This window comes from Balaenoptera musculus, chromosome 4 (assembly GCF_009873245.2).
Source record: "Balaenoptera musculus isolate JJ_BM4_2016_0621 chromosome 4, mBalMus1.pri.v3, whole genome shotgun sequence".
NCBI lineage: Eukaryota > Metazoa > Chordata > Mammalia > Artiodactyla > Balaenopteridae > Balaenoptera > Balaenoptera musculus.
The window spans coordinates 133,569,010-133,584,233 of NC_045788.1; the positions used below are offsets into that span (position 1 = coordinate 133,569,010).

The 15,224-nt window shown below is 40.4% G+C and overlaps 1 protein-coding gene across 1 annotated transcript in view; it reads left to right on the forward strand.

Moving 5' to 3' along the window:
* The window catches only part of ITSN1 (intersectin 1), a 235,769-nt gene that overhangs the window by 58,072 nt on the left and 162,473 nt on the right, over positions 1-15,224 (forward strand). Inside the window, 3 exon segments of the mRNA XM_036850123.1 lie at positions 2,324-2,383; positions 4,587-4,679; positions 5,669-5,732. Of these exon segments, the coding sequence (XP_036706018.1) occupies positions 2,356-2,383; positions 4,587-4,679; positions 5,669-5,732 (185 nt within the window). The 5' untranslated portion in view covers positions 2,324-2,355.

The following is a 15,224-nucleotide window of genomic DNA, read 5'->3' on the forward strand; positions in this document are numbered from 1 at the left end:
ACACAAGTAGAGAATAGACAGTAGAGAAGATAGTGACAGAAGATTTTTTTTTAATATAAATTTATGTATGTATGTATTTATTTATTTATTGGCTGTGTTGGGTCTTTGTTGCTGCGCGCGGGCTTTCTCTAGTTGTAGCGAGCAGTGGCTACTCTTCATTGTGGTGCACGGGCTTCTCATTGCAGTGGCTTCTCTTGTTTCGGAGCACAGGCTCTAAGTGTGTGGGATTCAGTAGTTGTGGCACACAGGCTCAGTAGTTGCGGCTCGCGGGCTCTAGAGCGCAGGCTCAGTAGTTGTGGCGCACGGACTTAGTTGCTCCGTGGCATGTGGGATCTTCCCAGACCAGGGCTTGAACCCGTGTCCACTGCATTGGCAGGCGGATTCTTAACCACTGTGCCATCAGGGAAGTCCCCAGTGACAAAAGATTTTGACAATTTTTTGTAAAAAGAAACATAACTTTGGAAAAGAGTGTTAATTTGAGTTCAGAGGTGGATAAACAGTGCCTACAAATAAAGGTGAGGTCAAGCCAGCTTGTCCCAGGCTCAGAGTGATTGGAGGCTCCTGGCATTCCTTGGTCAGTTTTGCAGCTGAAAATCGAAATTCTTCAACAGTCTGTGTTTCAGACATTTTGAACTATTCTCTCCTGCACCCCCAGCAGACAGGTGACTACATCAGCCCCCTTCCTCTGGGGAGATGTGAAGAGCACTAGGCCAGAGATGCTCCAGACTAGAGGGGTGAAACACGGGGTTGAAAATAAAGGGATTGTATACAAGTCCACCCACTGAAGTATAGGCCCCTCACTTCTTTCTCCCTTCTCCACTCCTCCCCAGAAGCCAGCTGGAATACCACATCTAGCTGAATAGCTTCAATAGAAAAAATCTACCTACTGACATTTGGAGATATCCCAATGAACAGGTGACTAGATATATCTGATCATCATAGGGAGAAGCCCATCAATTAACAAACCTGCCACCCACACCCAGCTTCTGAGCATTGTTTTAGTGCCTCCCTCTTAAATATGAAGGTGCATCCAAGGATCACCAGATATATGAGGAAAGCCTCAAAAGTGAAAGAGAATGACCCCAAACGAACTATCAGTGAGCAAACAAAAAAGGAATCAAATGATGCAAGAAACAGAAGAAAACTAAAGAGTAAAATGAAAAAAAAAAATCAAAAGAATAAAAGAAGTTGTGTCCATTTAAAAAAGAGAGGGGGGAGAACACTAGGAATAAATAGTTGAGAACAAGATAGAGCTTTTGGAATTTTAAAATTCCATAGACAGATGAAATTGAGGAGTATTAGGGCAAAGGGACTGTCACTTTTTAATTCTAAATTTATCTAATTTTTTTCTGTTACTATTTAGTATTCATTTTTAACTGTGTGCATTTACCATGTTGTTTAGTTAAACATAAGGAAAAATATTAAGTTTGGATTTTTTTAGTTGGGGAAGAGGACTGGCTTGGTTTCACGTTGACTGTTCATGAGCAAATAATGCCTGATGGGGATCTTTGAGCCTGGGTTTGTGTTTGGTATTCTGGGCAGACATTAGTGTAATATGCATTTTAAAGCAGCAATTGCAGACAATGTTTTTCATAAGAGCAACACAGGCTGTGGAGTTTGCTGCCCCTGCTCAAATCCAGCTTGGTCACCAAACGTGTGATGTTGTTCTAATTACTTCACCTCTCTGATTCTCATTTTCTTCGTGCATAGTATGGAATGGTAATATAGTACCTATGTCATAGGGCTGTGATACGATGGAAAGAGATAAGAGACTTCCCTGGCGGTCCAGTGGTTAAGACTCAGCACTTCCACTGCAGGGGCACAGGTTCGATCCCTGGTCAGGGAACTATTGCGAATGATGCACAGTGCAGCCAAAAAAAAAAAAAAAAAAACGGAGAGATAAGACAGTGCGCAGCATGTACTAAGTGCTCATTAAAAAGAGCAGTTGTTGTAACCATGAAGCAGATGCACTAGTATATGTAGATGGTTAGAAAAAAGATATATTTAAAAAATAACAAATACAACAATACAGTTAATGAGATAATAGGCTGTCCCGAGCTAATAGTATCACTCACCAGACTGAAAGCTTCTTGTTGCCGGAGAGTCTTTCGTTCACATTCCTCAGTGCCCATCATTGCACCTGGGACTGAGAAACTGCGCAGAGAAGGAATGAATGAATGAACCCTTAGTTGTAACATTCATTTGCAGTGCTATCCCCTAACTCTAGTATCAGTCTTCAGGTCATTAAGACAGCATGTTAGTGTGTTTATAAGTACCTAGGAGTGAAGTTTTCATAAACTTAAATGTTGCATTTCAATTACAGGCGTCGATTAGCAAGGTGAAAGTAACAGAACCATGGCTCAGTTTCCAACACCTTTTGGTGGTAAGTTTTCAAAGATTTTCCTTTTTTAATGTACTTTGGAATCGCATTTTTAAAAACTTAGTATTATGGCAAATTTCAAATATTCACATAAGTAGAGGGAATAATATAATCAACCCATCATATAGTTTCAGTGATTATCAATCAACTAATGGCCAATATACTTTCACCTGGATTCTTTTGAGCATCTCTCATATATCAGATCATTTCATCCACAAACACTTTAGTGGGTGTTTCTAAAAGATAACACTTTTAAAGATATAACTACAATACTGTTAACACTCCAGTAAAGTTACTAGTAATTCCTTAATGTCTTCAACTATCAAGTCAGTGTTAATATTTTCCCTGATAGTCTTTAGATATTTTTCATTGTTGTTGTTACGGTTGGTTGGTTCAAATCAGGATCCGAACAAGACACATACATTGCAATTAGTTCATGTGTCTCCTAAGTTGCTTTGTTAGTGAACCCTTCTCCATCCCTGTTTTTTTGGTTTTTTGTTTTGCAATTTATTTGTTGAGGTGACTGGGTCATTTATTTTGTACTTTTTCTTTAGACTGGATTTAAAGCATGACATGTTTGTTTTACTTTAGTTTATCTGCTTGAAACATCAATCTGCGTAAAATGTGTTTTTCAGGTAATTTTCCCTAAGATTATTAGGAAAGTGTTAAATGTTGGTTTTGCTTACTGGCCAAGTTTTGTTTTGTTTTATTTTGTTTTGTTTTAAAGAGAGCATGCCATATGAATGAATTTCTCTTGGCAGCTGTCGAACCTAGCCACCATGAAGAGAGTAAGGCAGCATAAAGCCCCATCCCTGTGATCACATCTGTAAAAGTCTCTGTGAGGTTCTAGTACAGAAGTCTGCAACCTTTTCAAAACCATTAGTCTTACTGTTTTATTTTCTGTTTTGTTTTTGTCCCCCTTCTTAATTACTGAGCAAGTTTTTTGTTTGTTTTGTTTTGCTTGTTTGGTGGGGTTTGTTTCTGTTTGACAGATTTTGACAGGGCAGTAGAAGTTGCAGGACTGTAAGGCCTGTGAGGGAAGGGATCTGATCTGTTTCGGTCACCATCTTATCCCTAATGTCTAACGCAGTGTGTGGCACATAGGAGGTGTTCAGCAAGTCTGTTTTCAGTGGCTGAATGAATTGCTGCTCTGCCTGTCGCTGTCATATCAGACCCTGCAGAGAAGGGAGATTTCAGTGTTTAGACATTTTGCTTGTATGCTAGGCACATTCACATACTGTCTGTTCCCACCTTTTGGGAAAATGTCTGAACTTTTGAAAACCTTCTACCTATGTAATCTAGAGTTATTTGGTGAATTCGTTTGAGAAAACCTAACACTAAAGTGAGGACAATCTCAGAAACAAGGGGATATCTGGTCAGTCCAAGAACTGAAACTGAAGAAGGACCTAAACCCTGTTCCCTTTGGTTTGCCATTGTTTTTTTCAGGATACCCATTTTTAAAAACAGCTTCAGTGAGTTATAATCTATATGCCATAAAATTCACTACAATCTAGTATTTGAATATTTTATCACTCCAAAAAGATTTTCATGGAATCACATAGGATACTGATTTAGTGAAGCTCAATTTTTCCATAACTTTCACTTGCGGCATTTAAGACATCTGAAAATACTGTTTTAAATTAGACTGTTGATTTGTATATCAGTCTGTTTATGTAAATAAATGATGATTATTAACATGTCTTCATACAGTCCTGCTAACTACAGGGTTATAGGACAAGTTTTTAAAAAAAGAATTTGTGCTAATATCTTTTTTTTTTTTTTTTTGGCCTGCTTTACTCTTAGTTTTCTTTTTTTTTTTCCTTTAAAAAATCTTTATTGGCGTATAGTTGATTTACAATGTTGTGTTAGTTTCTGTTGTACAGCAAAGTGAATCAGTTATACATATACATATATCCACTCTTTTAGATTCTTCTCCATATAGGTCATTACAGAGTATTGAGAAGAGTTCCCTGTGCTATACAGTAGGTCCTTATTAGTTGTCTGTTTTATATATAGTAGTGTGTATATATCTACTCTTAGCTTTCTGACTTTATATTCAAAACTCCCAAGAACAAACAGATGTTAACTTATCAAATCATTTATAACATACTGACAGTATCTTAAGGTACTGTGGAAACTGTGGGTGTGAGCACTTTGTTTTTCTTTTCTCACTGAATAATTTCTTTGTCTTTTCTTTGGATTGTAGGTAGCCTGGATATTTGGGCCATAACTGTAGAGGAAAGAGCAAAGCATGATCAACAGTTCCATAGTTTAAAGCCAATATCTGGATTTATTACTGGTAATTGGAGTCAGTATTTTTATATTTTTACTTATCGTAGTGCATATATCTGTGGAAAATCTATTATGCAGAGCGAAGGTGGGCACATGTGATCAAGGGTACACTTTGCCTATTTTGCCTTAACCTGGAGTCTGTATTTTTACAGTTGCTTCTCCTCTAATGCACTCAAGTCTTTTTTGCAGTTTTTAATGGATGCCAAGTCACTGTTTTAGGCATATCACTGATGGGAATTGATTAAGATTAATGGACCACATTCTTTAAGTAATTGTAGCATTGGACTGTGATCCTTGAGCAAAAACACTTCCTTAATTCTGATCTTGAACTGGCTTGAGTAAATTAACAGATTATGAACATTAAAAAAAATTTTTCCTATTGTTATGTCCTTAAAGATCCTTTTGTACTTTGCTTTTCCTAATCTCTTTCCTGTTTGATTACTTTTCGGGAATTAGCTTTAGAAAAAATGGGATCTAGATTTCCTGGGAACTTGCTTTTGTGTGTATTTGTTTCAGTTCTCTTTAACTTACTATTTTCTTAGTCCTCCATGTGATTCTTTTAATCATTGTTACTAAATCTCCATAAATATGTTAGAAGTACCAAAAACCTGAAGTGTCGGTAAATGGGAATGGCAGAGAGCTCTTTTGTAAAGTATAACTATGGGTCATCAGTTTCTTGAGGATTTCTGTAGGTTCACTTTGTTGTAATGTGCAGCTGTTACCATCTTAATTACGAGCAGATTAATTAAAGTGGACAGTCTACCCCTACACAATGGTAGGCCCTTTTTGAGATGATTTTTTTTTTAAGTGTTACATTCTAAAGTCAGTGCTGGTGGATTCATTTTACTGTTATTTATAAACGTATCATTTGGCTTTTAAAATGTATTCAGTTCAGTATTTACAGGATTATTAACCTTTTTCTTTTCGTAATTTTGCCGTAAGTGGTTTTCTGTCAGCTGCTGTTTTCTTCTAAAACTTTTTCCATTTAATTTACAGGTGATCAAGCTAGAAACTTTTTTTTTCAATCTGGGTTACCTCAACCTGTTTTAGCACAGATATGGTAAGTTGGAACTTCATACAAGCAGAAGGTTATAAACTAGTCCAGTAATATCTAATCTTAATTTCTTAAGTTACAGAGGAGAACATGTATTTCTAGTCTGAAATACCCCACTACTTCTTACCAGAGAAGTACTTCTGAAAAGTGTCTTTCTGGTAGGAAACTTTAAGAAAAAAAAAAAAAAAAGTGGTGACATTTGCAACGTAACTGTTACAAAGTTGAATTTCCAGTTGAGAAATCTACATTTTGATATTTTCTCACCACTTTGTTTTTTTTTGTTTGTTTATTTTCTGGGGTTTTTTTGGCCACACCGTGCTGCCTGTGGGATCTTAGTTCCCCACCAGGGATTGAACCCATGCCGCCTGCATTGAGAGCACAGAGTCTTAACAACTGGACTGCCAGGGAAGTCCCTTTCTCACCACTTTGTTTTACCTTCATCGACATCACCCATATTCGTCTAAATGTTCCACATTTCTTGCTTTATAATGTGATAGTTCTGTATCTTTCATTGAATAAAAGGTAAAGAAGATATTTGAGGGTTAATAATGGAATAATCAGTGAAAGAGTGAAATAACCAGTATTCATTACAGTGTTGTACAAGGTGAGCACATAAAAAATATTGTTGAATCCCTTGATTAACTAGCACAAATAAGTGTTCAGTCTTTTGAAACCACAGGAAAGAAAGAGAATGAATGAAAAAGACTGGCAAATACAGTTCTGGATTCTAGGCTTATGACTTTCGGAAGCCATGCTGAATTCTTTGGCCAAGAAGCCACGTTTTCCTTCAGTGTATGGTTCTTACAGTTAGTACATCATTTCCCTGGGTTTGTTAGTGTTGTGGTGGCAGCTTGTTACGGTGAAAAGAACACATGATTTGTAGTTGAATCCCATCTGTACTACTTTCTATCTTTCTGATTTGGAACATGTACTTACCCCACCTCAGCCTCAGTTTTCACATCTAGGAAATGGGAAGACACGTTTCCTTACAGGGTTATTGAGTGGATTAGCAGAGAAACTGTATGTAAAGGACTTAGTGTGGGCCCTGGCACATAATAGAGCCTCAAAACAAAACCCCAGAAAGGTACTGGGCTGGCCAAAAATGTTCGTTCGGGTTTTTCTGTAAGATGTTACGGAATGCAAAAATAAAGATTGACATAGTTCCTTGTTGCCTTTAAGCAGAGTCTACAGAACATAGTCTAAGCTTGATTATAAGTGTCGTCAGTATGAAAATCATTTACTATGTTCTGAAATAACAAAACTTTCATGGGAAATTATATATTATTTGTGTGTGGATTTATTTGAATTGAAATTAAATGATACCAGATTCCTGTGCTTTTTTTGGTGTCTGCTTTATTTTCTTTTCCCTGGTTGTCAGCATATGGGCTGCCAGACTGTCTCTTACAACTATGATACCCTTTTAGTGCTAACGTCTCATCTACTTGGAAGTAGAAAATTCAGATAACCAAGGTTTTTGGAATTACTTTTATTTATTTATTTATTTAAATTAATTAATTAATTTTTGGCTGCGTTGGGTCTTCGTTGCTGCGGACGGGCTTTCTCTAGCTGTGGCGAGCGGGGGCTACTCTTCGATGCGGTGCGCAGGCTTCTCATTGCAGTGGCTTCTCTTGTTGCAGAGCACGGGCTCTAGGCGCACAGGCTTCAGTAGTTGTGGCACGCGGGCTCAGTAGTTGTGGCGTACGGGCTTAGTTGCTCCGCGGAATGTGGGATCTTCCTGGACCAGGGATCGAACCCGTGTCCCCTGCATTGGCAGGTGGCTTCTTAACCACTGTGCCACCAGGGGAGTCCCTGGAATTACTTTTAAAGTAAGGTAAAAGAGACACACACACACACACACACACACACAGAGGGAACACTCATGTACTTGTGAGCACAGGGGCACTGACCTGTTGGTTAAGTGCCTAAGTCTAAATGCAAGAAACTTATGACATCTGTGTTAAATTTCGTTTTGCTTTGTGTTCTGCTGTGTGATTGTTTTTCACACCATCAGCCAAGATCACTCACTAGAATCTTCCTTTCCCAGACTTAGCTTCCTTCACTGAATTCTGCTTTTATACTGTATTTCCAATCTATGAAGGTTCATTCAAGAAGCAGTCTTGTAATGAATACTCTGCTGCAAGGAAATCTCACTTAACATTTATTCATTCAACAGTGGAAAAATATTTATCAGATGTCTACTATGGGCCTGTGCTTGTTGTAGGTGCTGGGAATACAGCTGTGAAAAAAACTGACAAAATTTGTGCTTTCATCGAAATTGCAATCCAGTGGAAGGAGATGGCCAATAACAGCATAAAAACTGTCACATGTTAATAAGTGTAATGGAGAAAAAAAAAGTATTATTTAGTAAATTTCAGTTCTTTCAATTAAGACAGTTAATTTTCCAAACTGTTTTTTTGTTTTTTTTTTTAACCAGAGTGTACCAAAGTCATTTTTACCAACTTATTCTTTTCATTGTGAAAATTTTTTAACAGTGAAGATAATGAGTCTGCAGACTTAGGTTAAATCAAAAGTGTTCTTTGTCTTTAATTTTTTTCCGACATTTTGTTAAATAAATTTGTGATGGCATATTTTACTTTCATCAAGAATTGCTATCAGGGGAAAAAAACCAAAATGAAACACACCTCTAAGAATCTTTTCCCAAAAGCAATATCTCTGAAAAGTCGTTGGAAATTTCTCGAGCCACAGATGTCCTGCTAAGATGCTAGAATGGTGTGGTGCAGAGTGTGAGGAACATCTGTCTTTTGGCACCAGCTCTGATGCTTCTTCACTTTGTTAGCTTGAGCAATACTTCACCTCTTCAAAGTTCAGTTTTTAAATTTATAAATAACAGCTGACCTAATGAAATAGTTTTCCCTCCCTATCTCTGATGCTAATCTTGTGTTCTCATGTGGTTTTTCTGATGGGGTCACAGGGAAAGCCCAATGCCCCTTTTGGTAGAGAGAGGAGTGGGTTTGAGTCTAAAGTTTTAGGCAGTCCCTGTGTCATTCCTCTGGGGAAGAAGAAAATTTTGGATTGAGAATTAGGACCTTTTTCTAGTTTCTCTTTCTCTCTGGGCCTTACTTTCTTTGCTCTGGACCTCCGTTCAAAAGTATGAGTGATGTGCACAGCTGGGAAATATCTGTTGGAATCCATGTAGAAATTATATTCTAGTTAATTAATTTATGAGCTTTGGAACTATAACCTACTAATACTTTGGAGCTACCTATCTCTCCAATCCAGTTTCCAATTAAGAATACAGGAAAACTTGAATTCTTCCTCAGAATGGAGTCAAGTCAGTCAATGCCAAATTATAACTGTGGCGGACGATGATACATCTTCCTAGAAATTGTCTTGCGGGCTTCCCTGGTGGCGCAGTGGTTGAGAATCTGCCTGCTAATGCAGGGGACACGGGTTCGAGCCCTGGTCTGGGAGGATCCCACATGCCGCGGAGTGGCTGGGCCCGTGAGCCACAACTACTGAGCCTGCGCGTCTGGAGCCTGTGCCCCGCAGCGGGAGGGGCCGCGATGGTGAGGGGCCCGCGCACCGCGATGAAGAGCGGTCCCCGCACCGCGATGAAGAGTGGCCCCCGCTTGCCGCAACTGGAGAGAGCCCTCGCACGAGCCGAAGACCCAACACAGCCAAAAATAAATAAATAAATAAATAAAGTAGCTATAAAACGCAGCTTTCTTTAAAAAAAAAAAAAAAAAGAAATTGTCTTGCTAATAAGGAACTGGAAGGAACCGGGCCTATATCCTTTTGGCAGCTTAAATGCTTAACATTGTTGCAACCTTGGTCTGGTGTGGAGACAGAGAAGAAAGCAGAGGGCAATGGACGAGAGCCTTAAAGGCAGAGGAAAGCAGAGGTGGAATGAGGACTTTGGAATCAGAGGCAGTAGGTAGGGGCCACAGAAATGGGGGTTAGAAGCTCTTAAGGAGAGAAATGAGGGGAAGAGAGGGCGCACCACCTAGAAATGGGCCCTGAGAAGAGGAGGAAGCCAGAGGCGTAAGGGCAGAAATTAGAACAGCTTGGGGATCTGGCTCAAGGATGGGGCAGGGGGCAAGGCAAACACCTGTGTGACACCTTTGGATACTATCTTAGGATACCACTGAGCATATGTCAGGAGGGCCTTCAGCCCCCAGCAAAATCAGTTTGCCAAAGTCATTTACCCCCAAGAAAAGTCATCCTGGACATTCCTGAGTCTTCACCATCTCAGTTCGTGGCTTTGAGCATCTATCCGGCTGCTGGGACCCATGCCTGATTCCTCTCTTTTCCTTACCCTACACAACCAATCCATCAGCAGGTACTTTTGACTCCATTTACAGACTGTATCCCCAATCTGGCCATTTCTTTCTGTATCCTTTGCTACCATCCTAATTTGTCATAGTGGGCCTAATAGCTGGGCCCACTATTCGAGCGTTCTGACTGGAGTGTCTCACACTTGCGTGTTTAGATTCCATTCTCCAAACGGCACCCCAACAATCTTTTGAAAAAGTAAATCCATTTAAAACTCTCCATTGAGAAGAAAACCCAAAGTCATGACCAAGGCCACAAGGCCCAATATGATCTGGCTCTTGCTTTTTCCCTCTTCTCTTATTTTGAACCACTCCCTTCCTCAATTTTTGCACTCTGGTTTCACTGACCTTTTTTCTATCTTTAAATGGGTTCTTTTGGCCTCAGGGTCATTGCACTTGGCATTTTCTCTTCCTATCATGCAGCTCTTCTAGATCCTCACATTATTTGGCCGATTACCCTTCAGGTTTTGGTTCACCTCCCCAGAGAAGGCCTTCCTGACCACTAGTCTAAAGTAGTTCCCTCTCCCCACCTGCTCCTACGAACATCTTCTCTTTCCCATCACCTTGCTTTATTTCTTTTTTTTAAAAATAAATTTATTTATTTTATTTATTTATTTTTGGCAGCGTTGGGTCTTCATTGCTGTGCGCTGGCTTTCTCTAGTTGTGGTGAGCAGGGGCTACTCTTCGTTGTGGTGCACGGCCTCCTCGTTGCGGTGGCTTCTCTTGTGGAGCGCGGGCTCTAGGCGCGCGGGCTTCAGTAGTTGTGGCACACGGGCTCAGTAGTTGTGGATCACAGGCTGTAGAGCGCAGGCTCAGTAGTTGTGGTGCACGGGCTTAGTTGCTCTGCGGCATGTGGGATTTTCCTGGACCAGGGCTCAAACCCATGTGCCCTGCATTGGCAGGCGGATTCTTAACCACTGCGCCACCAGGGAAGTCCTTGCTTTATTTCTTAATTTTTTTTTTAAATTTTTATTTATTTATTTATTTACTTATGGCTGTGTTGGGTCTTCGTTTCTGTGCGAGGGCTTTCTCTAGTTGTGGCAAGCGGGGGCCACTCTTCTTCGCGGCGCGCGGGCCTCTCACCATCGCGGCCTCTCTTGTTGCGGAGTACAGGCTCCAGACGCGCAAGCTCAGTAGTTGTGGCTCACAGGCCCAGCTGCTCCGTGGCATGTGGGATCTTCCCAGACCAGGGCTCGAACCCGTGTCCCCTGCATTGGCAGGCAGATTCTCAACCACTGCACCACCAGGGAAGCCCCCTTGCTTTATTTCTTAATAGCACTTACCGTGTGGAATAATCTGACTAGTTTTCTTGTTGAATGTCTGCTTGCACTGAAACAAGCTCTGAGGGCAGGAACCTTGCCTGTCTTTTTCTTAGTTGTAAGCCTAGTTCCTGGATAGAGACCTTAGTAGGTGACGTGTTCAAAAATATTTGTTGGGGAAATCCCTGGTGGTCCAGGTGTTAGGACTCCGCGCTTTCACTGCGGTGGTCCAGGTTCAATCCCTGGTCGGGGAAGTAAGATCCGCAAACTGTGTAGCGGCCAAAAAAAAAAAAAAAACTTCGGATGAATAAACAAACAGATAAGCGAGTGACTGGGCCAGGTTAATCTGCACAGTGGGAGGTGAGCAGCCTGTGATGAGCCTTTGTGGATGAAGTCGGCTCCTAAAGGAATCTGTTGGCTTCAGTTCTGGTGTAGTGAATGAGATGGAGTGAGAGGAGGCCCGCCTTTTTTCCCTGAATCTTATGATACAAACAAGATAGTTTCAGAATTTCTACACTCCTGTCCACCACAAACAACAAACCTATTCACTGACGTTCAAGGTTACTTCATAGTTCTTTTGTTTATATCCTGAGGATATATGAAGTTGTGTGTTCAGAAGTTATTTAGATTAGTTTTTTTCCCTTCTTCCTATGTGGACATGTTACTTATTTAAAATACTATTAGATTGATTTGTTTTTTTTGGTTGTTTTTTGTTTTTAATTAATTTTTATTGGAGTATAGTTGATTTACAATGTTGTGTTAGTTTCAGGTGTACAGCAAAGTGTATCAGTTATACATATACATACATCCACTCTTTTTTAGATTCTTTTCCCATATAGGTCATTACAGCCTACTGAGTAGAGTTCCCCATCCTATACAGTAGGTCCTTATTAGTTATCTATTTTATAGGTAGTAGTGTGTACATGTCAATTCCAGTCTCCCAATTTATCCCCTCCTCCTTGGTTTATATGTTTTTGTTTTTATTTAGTTTAGGGATCTGCTCTCATCTTTGTGAACTTAATTTTATGTTTTGAATATGTAACACATTAACAAGATTCCAAAAGCTAAACTCTACAAAAGTGTGAACTCAGAGAAGTGTCACTCGCTGTCCTATTGTTTCATCCCATTCCCACTTATTTTATTAGCTTCTTATTATCCTTTCTTTGTTTATTTCTGTGGGAAAAAAGCATGCCCATAATATGTGTGCAAATTTATATTTAAATTATTTCCTCTTCCTACTTTGAAAGTAACCTCCTATAAATGTTCTTTTGTTCTTTGCTTTTCTCACTTAACAATGTATCCTAGAAATCACTCATAACATTCCATAGAGATCTTCCTCATTTTCTTTTTACAGTTATATAATACTTATTGTTGAAGATATACCATAGTTTATTCAACTAATTTCCTGTGTTTTCTGCATTTCGGTTATTTCTAATATTTTACAATTACAGATAATGCAGCAAAGAATGAGTTAAAGCATGTGTTTTTGTATGGTTGGAAGTGTATCTTCAGGGTGAATTCCTAGGATTGAATCACTGTGTCAAAGAGTAAATGCATATGTAGTTCTGTAGGTGTGGCCAGATTTTCCTACACTTGGAGTTGAAGCACTTTTTCCCACTGACAGTATATAAGAGCGCTATGTGGTTTATTTGTACAAATCAGACAGAAAACTTACCCTTAGTATTCAGCATACCTGTGGACCTTTCCTCATCTCAGCCATGCCTGCTGTTATATATAGATTTTTTTAAAAATTTTATTTATTTTTGGCTGCATTGGGTCTTCATAGCTGCGTGCGGGCTTTCTCTAGTTGCGGCGAGCAGGGGCTACTCTTCATTGCAGTGCGCAGGCTTCTCATTGCGGTGGCTTCTCTTGCTGAAGAGCACAGGCTTTAGGTGTGCAGGCTTCAGTAGTTGTGGCGCATGGGCTCAGTAGTTGTGGCTCACGGGCTCTAGAGTGCAGGCTCAGTAGTTGTGGCACACGGGCTTAGTTGCTCCGAGGCATGTGGGATCTTCCCAGAACAGGGCTTGATCCTGTGTCCCCTGCATTGGCAGGTGGATTCATAACTGCTGCACCACCAGGGCAGTCCTTATATACAGATTTTAATATCAGACTAAACATTGTTTGGTTTTTTTTGTTTTTTTTTTAAATTTTATTTATTTATTTATTTATTTGGCTGTGTTGGGGTATTCGTTTCTGTGCGAGGGCTTTCTCTAGTTGCGGCGAGCGGGGGCCACTCTTCATCGCCGTGTGCAGGCTTCTCACTGTCGCGGCCTCTCTTGTTGCGGAGCACAAGCCCCAGACGCGCAGGCTCAGTAGTTGTGGCTCGTGGGCCCAGTTGCTCCACGGCATGTGGGATCTTCCCAGACCAGGGCTCGAACCTGTGTCCCCTGCATTGGCAGGCAGATTCTCAACCACTGCGCCACCAGGGAAGCCCCCAGACTAAACACTGTATTTAAGATCAGTTTGTTTTCAGGAGTCATAAATAGCTATTGTTTGTCTTATTTTTTATTAAAAATACTTTTTTTTTTTTTTTTTTAATTTTTTTTTTTTTTTTATTGCTGTGTTGGATCTTCGTTTCTGTGCAAGGGCTTTCTCCAGTTGCGGCAAGCGGGGGCCACTCTTCATCGCGGTACGCGGGCCTCTCACTATTGCAGCCTCTCCTGTTGCGGAGCACAGGCTCCAGACGGGCAGGCTCAGTAATTGTGGCTCATGGGCCCCATTTGCTCCGCGGCATGTGGGATCTTCCCAGACCAGGGCTCGAACCCGTGTCCCCTGCACTGGCAGGCAGATTCCCAACCACTGCGCCACCAGGGAAGCCCTAAAAATACTTTTTATCATACTTTCTTTTTAACTTTGGAAGTTTTGTGAATTTAATTTCAGGATCCTCAGACTTTTAGTTAGTCTTTCGGGGAGATTATTAGAAATGAGTAAACTGGACTTCCCTGGTGGCGCAGTGGTTAAGAATCTGCCTGCCAATGCAGGGGACACAGGTTCGAGCCCTGGTCTGGGAAGATCCCATATACTGCGGAGCAACTAAGCCCGTGCACCACAGCTACTGAGCCTGTGCTCTAGAGCCCGCGAGCCACCACTACTGAGCCCATGTGCCACAACTACTGAAGCCCGCACGCCTAAGAGCCCATGCTCCACAACAAGAGAAGCCACCGCAATGAGAAACCCGCGCACCGCAACAAAGAGTAGCCCCCGCTTGCCGCAACTAGAGAAAGTCCGTGCGCAGCAACGGAGACCCAACGCAGCCAAAAATAAATAAATAAATAAAATAAATTTAAAAAAAACTTTCATTAAAAAAAAAAAGAAATGAGTCAACTGAGAAATAACTATAAATAAGAGATGAACTGGACAGCAGAGCTGAAATCATATTTTGCAGAGAAGATTTGAGAAATCGAATTCCAAATCTATTCCAGTATATTAGGAGGGGGTGAGGAGAGTTGAGCTTTGTAGGAGTAACTGCTATAGTTCTAAAAGACCTTTGAGTTTTTACTACAAAGGAGTCCCAACAGTTATATTCTGTTAGTTGAGCAAAAGAATTTATTTTAAAAGGTCACACAAAATTGTCAAAAAAGTTTTGGAATTTTGGTGGATGTCTAGAACCTGAGCATTATGTGTTTCCTCTCCTCTCCTTTTGAGGCTTCTCCTAATTTAAACCATTACTAGAAAGTCTCTTCTCTCATAACCCACTCATTATCCCACACTGGATATTTTTGTTTCTCTCTAGAAAACATATTTTGGGGACAGTAGTGTGGGGAATAGGGAATGGGAATCTATCTGCCTGATTTTTTTTTTTTTAAGTATGCATGTCAGTGTTGATTGTTGGGAGCTTTTATTTTATCCATGAAAACCATTTGAAGTAGCTGAATATCTTTTTAAAAATATTTGGGGGACGTCCCTGGCGGTCCAGTGGTTAAGACTTGGTGCTTCCACTGCAGGGG